The sequence below is a fragment of the Pelobates fuscus genome, chromosome 3 (assembly GCF_036172605.1).
Source record: "Pelobates fuscus isolate aPelFus1 chromosome 3, aPelFus1.pri, whole genome shotgun sequence".
NCBI lineage: Eukaryota > Metazoa > Chordata > Amphibia > Anura > Pelobatidae > Pelobates > Pelobates fuscus.
Genome location: NC_086319.1, coordinates 409953073 through 409961256, shown reverse-complemented (window position 1 = coordinate 409961256; position 8184 = coordinate 409953073). Strand labels below are relative to the sequence as shown.

The window sequence follows — 8184 nt, the reverse complement described above, 5'->3', positions numbered from 1 at the left end:
AAAACATATAAAATAAAAGTGTATGTTTCTAAAAATAAATATAGACGAATGGAAGAGATTACCTATGCGAAATAAAAAAACTTCCAAACATACTCAAAGATTTGGAAACCGTGGTCTATATTCCTTCTATCTCAACCCTCCCTCCCCTAACCCCTAACCCCTGAGTTGTAGTCACACCACACTGCGGGTCACTCTAAACCTCCCCTCTCATGTACCATTTGGACTTTATTTACTTTTTGATGACCAAGGAGATTCGTGTTCTCATGTTGCTAATTTGGATATTACTTACTTAGGACATTTAAATGATTGCATTGATTGAAACATTTCTTCAAGGCTTGCTTAATATCATTATTTCTAAAGCTATATATCACAGGATTAAGCATCGGAGTCACCACTGTATACATCAGAGACAGAACTTTGCTGGTGGTCAAGGATTGTTCTCCACCTGGAAGAACATACATACTGCTCAGTGTCCCATAATATATAGAAACCCCTGTCAGATGGGAACTGCAAGTAACAAAGGTTTTCCATCTTCCAGTGCTGGATGAAATCTCAAGAATGGTTAAAACAATATATGCGTAAGAAATAATAATAATTATAAGAGGAAAAATCACAACAGGAATGCTCATTATACTAACTTCTAGCATAATTATAGAAGTGTCTGAACAAGAAAGGCTCAAGAGTGGACTAAGATCACAGAAAAAATGGTCAATGATATTGGGTCCACAGAAATGGAGTCTAGATATTGATATTGTGTCAATCAATATTATAGAAAAACTTAGCAACCAAGACATGATAATTAACTTAATGCAAATTGCATGATTCATTAAAGAACTATAGTGCAGAGGGTTACATATGGCTAGGTATCTGTCATAAGCCATCAAAGTCAGAAGAAGACACTCAAAGGCTTCAGAGACACTAAACACATAAAATTGCACTAAACACCCAGCAAAAGACATAGTTCCACCATCACCAAGCACAATGTGTAGTGTGCTAGGCACAATATTTGTTATGAGAAATATATCAGATACAGAAAGTTGGGAAAGGAATAAATACATAGGAGATTGGAGTCTCCTGCTTATAGAAACCAGAAAAATAAGGAGAAGGTTTCCAGACATTGCAGCAAAGTATGTAATAAGGAGAATGAACCAGAAGAAAATCTTGAAACTTTTCAGATTTGGAAATCCAAGAAGAATAAATTCTGTGACCAATGTGTAGTTTTCATGCATTTCCTACAAACATAAAAATAAATTATTCAGAGGACCGAAACAGAGTGTAATATTTTGAAAGTCACATTTGCTTCCAATAGGCTTTGAGTAAAAATGACGTGTTTTATTTTAGGAAGAGTGAGTGTTCTTGCACTTTTGTTAATTGCTCTTAATACACTTACAATCATCACCTCAAAAGAATGCTAATTAGTCACACAGCGTTAACATAACCAACAAGCCTAATTAATAGTTATACAACAAATAAAATGAAGTCCCAAAAAGGGTTGACACAACAAAAAGCCAAAATTATAAAACATCACTCACTTTATTTGATAATATGTAAAACCATCAATTGGAGAAGATAGGTAAAAACATACATACAGATAGGAGAATATGAGCAGTATGTGCTCTCTTGCTCTCCTACAACCCCCTTTTTCTGAACTGTTCACTCTTCTTAACTCTCATTTAACCTGCATTCTCTGAACTGTATGCTCTCTAAGTGAATAACTAACATATACACTTCTTGATCAGTATCATCACTATTTCTTTCCAGACCTTAAACCTGAGCGCCACTTACCGTTTTCTTATTGAATATTAAAAAAATAAATAAAAAGGAAAAGTGCAAAGCAAGAATATTCTACAGATTTGCCTCACCTGACACCTGGCTGTATTTTCCATTTGCTTAACTAAAATAAATAATACATGTTAATAGTCACAATCGTGTTGTATTTGTAATTCCACATTTATCACTGATCTTGTTATGTAAATTGCTTTGTGGGATCCACATTTATGGCCACTGACATGTTTGTGCAGTTTTATCGTTTTCTGTCTGTGTTCTAAATATGTGTAAATATTGTGTAGCCGCCATGATGCCCATTCTGGATGACATGCCTTGTCTCTACTAAATATTCTCTTCCAGAAGGTATATTAAATACAAAGATCTTCATCAGCAACAACACAAAAACCCCAAATATGTCTAAAAAATGTGTAGAGAATCACATTTGTAAGACTTGAGTAGTAATCACGTAAAATAAGCAACACTGCAAATTGCACAACCTTTTATATATTTTTTTATTTAAAATTGCATAAAATCAGTACGCCTCCATAGAATAGAAAGATAATTATGTTTACTAATTAATCCCCTGGAAAACAAGGTAAAAAAAAATGAAACTGTACTACTTTTACAAAGTTATATATCACTCTGCGACACATGACAAAATTATTCCTTAATGTTTGTCCATTATTGTATTATTAATATTATTTTTATTATTGGTATTTATATAGTGCAAACTTATTCCACAGTGCTTACCGATATTATAAAAGGGGCAACTGTAATAATAAAAATGAGACAATTACAAAATGTTAAAGGAACAATTGGTTGATGAGGAACCTGCTCTGAGCTTACAGTCTAGAGCAAGCATGTCAATTAATATTTTTGCGGCCCGCCTGCCCTTGGGCCACTTTGTGCTGTGGCTCTATCTGATCCTTGTCTTTCCTCTGGCGGCTGCAAGAGGGCAGAGTTCCTGTCTGCCTGCAGAGCAGGCCAGCCACTCCCCTTTCCCTCCTTCTCGCAGTGCCAGAGGAGTGCCTTGCCTGCTTGAGCACAGAAGAGCAGGGCTGGAACTTGAGGACGGGTGAGTCATCTTAAGATAGGAGAAGAGGGGCTTGGAGGACTTTCCTGTGTAGTGTGTTAAATTGGGGAGGGGTGCAGTGTATACATTTTAGGGAGGGAGGGGGGCAGTGTATTAATTTGCGGGAGTTATGAGGCACTGTATTAAATTGGGGAGGGGGCAGTGTATTGATTTTGGGGAGGGAAAGGGCCAGTGTATTAAATTAGGGAGGGAGGGGGCACTGTGTATTACGTTTCGGGAGGGAGGGAGGGAGGAAAGGAGGGAGAGGCCAGTGTATTTAATTGAGGGAAAGAGGGGGGCAGTGTTTTATATTACAGAAACCCTCATCCTCTATTTCCAGGAAAATGACACTACCCACATGTCTCCCTTCACACTGTGGAATGCACACAAATATGTCTTTTGAGGGGAATTTATGAAATTAGTACCTGAGGCTAAAAACCGGAAACAAGCTGACATTCAAACATTATTACATCAAGTACATGTCCTAGACCATCAACATAAACAATCCCTAGTGCCAGATTCACTGGCCCAGCTTACAGAGACCAGACATAAACTTAATGATTTACTTGACAGCAAAACCAAACAAGCCATCTTGATCACAAAACATAGCTATTACTAACAAGGCAACAAGTGTGGCAGGCAACTGGCCAGGGCACTGAAGCAGAGGCACCAAAATATTTATATCCAAAATTAAGACCTCAGATAGGCAGCTGGTACACAAATCAGAGGACATCGCGAAACAATTTAATTAATTCTATACTTAATTATACAACATTCCCTCAAACAACAGCACAGAGTGGAACCCAGGCAGCCACCTAACAAAATATCTTAACAAAGATGATAGACAGAGATGTGGCTGACTCACTAGATGCCCCCATCACAATAGACAAACTAACTGCAGCTTTTAAGAATCACCCTTAAATAAATGCCCTGGACCTGATGGCCTCACCGCCAGGTATTACAAACTATATCTCCTCATACTAGCACCTTATTTCCTCCGCGCCTTCAACGCCTTGACTCAGGGATATACTATGCCTCCACACACATTATAAGCATATATTATCCTTATCACAAAACCAGGCAAAGACTTGGAATTATGCAGAAGTTACCACCCCATTTTACTGTTAAATAACGATTTAAAACTGTTTACATAAACTTTGGCCAGCAGACTGGGTCTGCAGATGGGGGGGCTGGTCTATCCCAATCAGGTTGCTTTGTCCCATCCAGAGAAGCCAAGGAAAATACAACCATGGTAGTCAACCTGCTTTATGCAGCAAGACGATCTGAACGCCTCTCCCTCTTCCTATCCACTGCCACCGAAAAAGCATTTGATCGCATGGACTGGCCCTTCCTGGGAACAAATTTTAGACACTTGGGGTTTGGCTCAAAGTGGAGGGCATGGATTGATTCTATCTACTCCCACCCATTTGCTCATATCCGAGTCAACGGCCTATTGTCATAGCCTAAACATATCAATAATGGTACCCGCCAGGGCTGCCCGCTATCCCTTTTGCTTTTTGCACTGGTAGAACCGTTTATAAACGCAGTCATGGCAAACACCAATATTTCAGGATTCGTTAGGGGGGATTCCGTTTACGGTAAGCATATGCAGATTATTTTCTTTTCTCTCTGACAGACCCATTAGACACCCTCAAGGAACTAGTCCAAGAAATGAAATTATACAGCTCCCTATCATTGTTTTCTTTAAATCACGATAAATCAAAGTTTCTTGCTATGGAGTTCCTGATGGAACTTAGCAACTCCATTAAACATACTTTCCCCTTCAGGGATGCCAAAACCACCCTTAACTACCTAGGTAATAAAATGACACCCGATACTGCGGATTTGTTCAAGGCCAATTTTGTTGATCAAAGCTGATCTTATGAGGTGGCACAAACCCACTATCTCCTGGACTGGAAGTATCAAAGTCCTGAAAATTAATGTCTTATTACGGCCCTCCCAATAAACATCCCTAAATCCTTCTTTGATGACCTAAACTCTGCATGTCTGAAATTTGTGTGGATGCTCACAAAACCCTGCCTTAAAATGGTAGACCTCTATAGACACCGTAAAAGAGGGGGTCTAGGATTCCATGACGCATACAGATACTTCCCATCTAATACCTTGATGAGAACTAGGGACTGTGCTTGTATATATCTTGATAAGCCCTTGAAATCCCTTGAGTCTAGTTTCATTACCCTCCCTATCAGCATTGTGCCATGGCAAGAGAGAGATCCTGGTTCTATCTGTGCACCACAACATCCCACAATCATACCAACATTAGTCATGTGGCATCCAACCATATCACCACCAAGCTCACCGCTCCTCTCCCTCTCACAAAACTCCTCCTTGCCAAAGGAGCTAACAAGATGGCTACTCCAATGTATGCTGCGCAAACTGTTAATACATCTCACTGATCTTACCCTTTCATTCAAGGAGATACAGACTCCTACCTTACCTCATACCCCACTACCTTTCAGGATAAGTTTAAGCACCACCAGCTCATTTACTACATTAAAACTCTCCCTCACCTGATTGATGTTATGCCCTCTCACTACCTTTCAATCTCTGTGTTCCAAACAGGTGGAAACCAACTTGAAGCTGCTGACTAGATAGTATCACACACCATATAAGGCACACAAATAGAACCCCAAACCCCATAAGTATGTTAGAGATGCAATTCCAGTAGGGGAACCAATGCCTACCCATTAGGGTTTTTTGGGACAGGGTGCTTCCCCTCATAAGACAAATCAGTGGACTCCCCCTTTTGGCGATGCCATCATCTGTCCTGTTACTTCATACAAGTATAATACTAACAGCCCTGAAACTCTCTATCCTTCTGTAAATGCTGACAGAAGCCAAGTCACTCATCCCCATACATTGGAGATCCCCACATATCCCTACCATGAAGGAATGGAGAGACAAGGTGGAAAATATTAGGCACATGGCAGAACTCACAGCATTTTCTTTCAACAAAATGCATGTGCACACACAGAGATGGTCCACCTGGGTATCATATTATGCTAAACAGGCACAACCTGCCATCCCCACAACTTCCCTCAACCCTTGAGCACGCCCTGGCTAAATATTATTATGCTGCACATGGGATGACAGCCGGTGAAACTTATAATACAATACACTCTATTTGCCATTTGTGATATGATTATGTATTGCTTGCCTAACTCCTTATTTGTTCTTTGTTATTATTGTGTAATTTTGTTATTATTATTATTTGTTATAATGATGTTGACCTACTCATAAAAACGGGTACTGCAATACAGCAGCATTTTTTCCTCTGCAAACATGTATGGCACATGTTAAAATGCTGACATACACAATTTTGTATGATGCGAATTTCCCAATAAAAAATGTAAATAAAAAAATTAAAAATAAATAAATAAAAGCAGAGTCAATGCCAGAAGTTAAAGATACGTGTTAAGGAGGGCACAAGACAAAGGGAGAAAGATCTGATAAAGTGAGATGGGACAGGGTCAAGAGGACAAGTGGTGGTATGATAAGAAAAAAAGGAGAAGCACAGCCACCTCCTGTTTAGTGGCCGGGGAGAAGGCCTGAAAGTTTTTTGTTCAACTTTGGTTGAGAGAGAGGAGCGAAGGAGGATGAATTTTTTTTTTTTACTGTTTATTCTTGTTGGTAAAGTAGCACGCAAAGCTATCAACAAAGGTTAGTTTGGGGGATGGCATAGCACAGTGAAGAAGAGAGTTGCAGGTATCAAAGAGATGCCTGGGGTTGTGAAAACATTAACTATTGTGAGAGTAAAAGTATTATTATTTAGCAAGGGTGAGGGCTGTGCTGTACGAACAACAGATTAATTTATAATGGAGACTTTTCCCAGCAGCGTTCAGCTGAATAAAAGCATCTCTGCAGGTCGACTTAGTGTTGCCATGGTTGGAGGTGCATCTTCCTTGAGGTGCATATTTGAAGCGGGATGCAATATCCAGAGCTGAGGTAAGTGCAGCATTACATGAGGAGATTGCCAGAGAGGGATAATAAAATTGAGGGTATTGCCCGCAACATGTGAGGGAGAATGACCCCACTGTAACAGCCCAAGGGAGGCAGTTAATGAAAGAGGTTTTGAGGCTATTGAGGTCAAGGATGGCTTAATGGGAATATTGAAAACATTTAACATTTATTTGAAGCGAGGGATTCATAGCTAGCATATACGAATGTCATAACACAGTCATTTTGTATATAAATTGCATTGCAGGGGAACTTGAAAATTAAAATTATGTACATTTACTCAATTTATATGGTTTACATATGTTTTTTCACCCTTTATAAAAATATTTGAGATGTGATTTCTTGCAATATTTTACACAGGGTCTGAAATATTAGCATACACGCAAAAATTAACTATTCTCACATAGAGTAGGTGTGAAAAAAATAAAGTATTACTTATAAGTATTTGCTTCTAAGTATTTCTAAGGATGCTGATTGCATTACTAACAGTACAGCTTACTAAAATGGCAGGATATTTAAAAAAAATAAGCTTTTTGATTATATAATTCCCACATTTAGTAAATACAGTTAAATCAATATTTCTAAAATAAAGGTACTTTAAACTGAAATGCTAATGCAATGCTGACTGTACAATAACAGAGTCCATTCACTCTTCTCCCTTCATGACTGTAAGGATGCTATCACTCAGTGAAACTTCTTGAACTGTGTGAAAGCTGGGGGGAGATGATATTTCCAGCAACTTTACCTTCATTATATCAGTGATTTGTGGCTTCAGGCAGAGGGATGTGTTTCTCTTCAGGCTGGTAATCATAACTTGAAACACAAAGAATGGTATGTCTACAAAAGTGATACTAGCTCTTAACACCTGTGAGGTATCCCCTACACCTTCACCTTAAATCATATATAACACACACAAAAAAATAGGTGGAGCAAGTTGTGGCAAATAAAGATATACTTCCCTCTCTTCTTACTGTATCACTGTAAAGATAGAGAGGTACATAATAGTACAGATATCTCAATATATAATGTGTCAAATAAATATTACTCAAACACACTGTAGCGGCACCCCGTGTAGTAGGGGGTTACGCCGCCAAGAAGGTGTCCTTTCCCCCAAGAATGAAGTCAGCTGCAGCAAACACGTCCCAAGAGAATAAGAATCAGCTAATAAATATCCCCTCCAAGCATGAGACGAGGCTCTGTGTTGAGGGTTGAAACAGGAATAATCATGTATTTTGCAGTCAGGGCTTTTATGCCATACAAAACTCCTCCCCACATCCTGGGGAGATAATACTTTTACAGTGGGAATCCCTCCCACTGTACATGGCAGAATATTATACCAGTTATTACACTTTTAATAACACACACAA

General features: G+C 38.9%; 1 protein-coding gene across 1 annotated transcript; it reads right to left on the bottom strand.

The window, feature by feature from the left end:
- Nucleotides 1–281: 281 nt before the first annotated feature.
- On the bottom strand, nt 282–1229 carry LOC134603710 (olfactory receptor 5P60-like). The gene has a single exon (XM_063449889.1). The coding sequence runs from the start codon at nt 1227–1229 to the stop codon at nt 282–284; it is 948 nt and encodes a 315-aa protein (XP_063305959.1).
- Nucleotides 1230–8184: the final 6955 nt, after the last annotated feature.

Coding starts and splice junctions, on each gene's coding strand:
- LOC134603710 (XM_063449889.1), bottom strand. CDS start 1,229: ATGCATGAAAACTACACATTGGTCACAGAATTTATTCTTCTTGGATTT.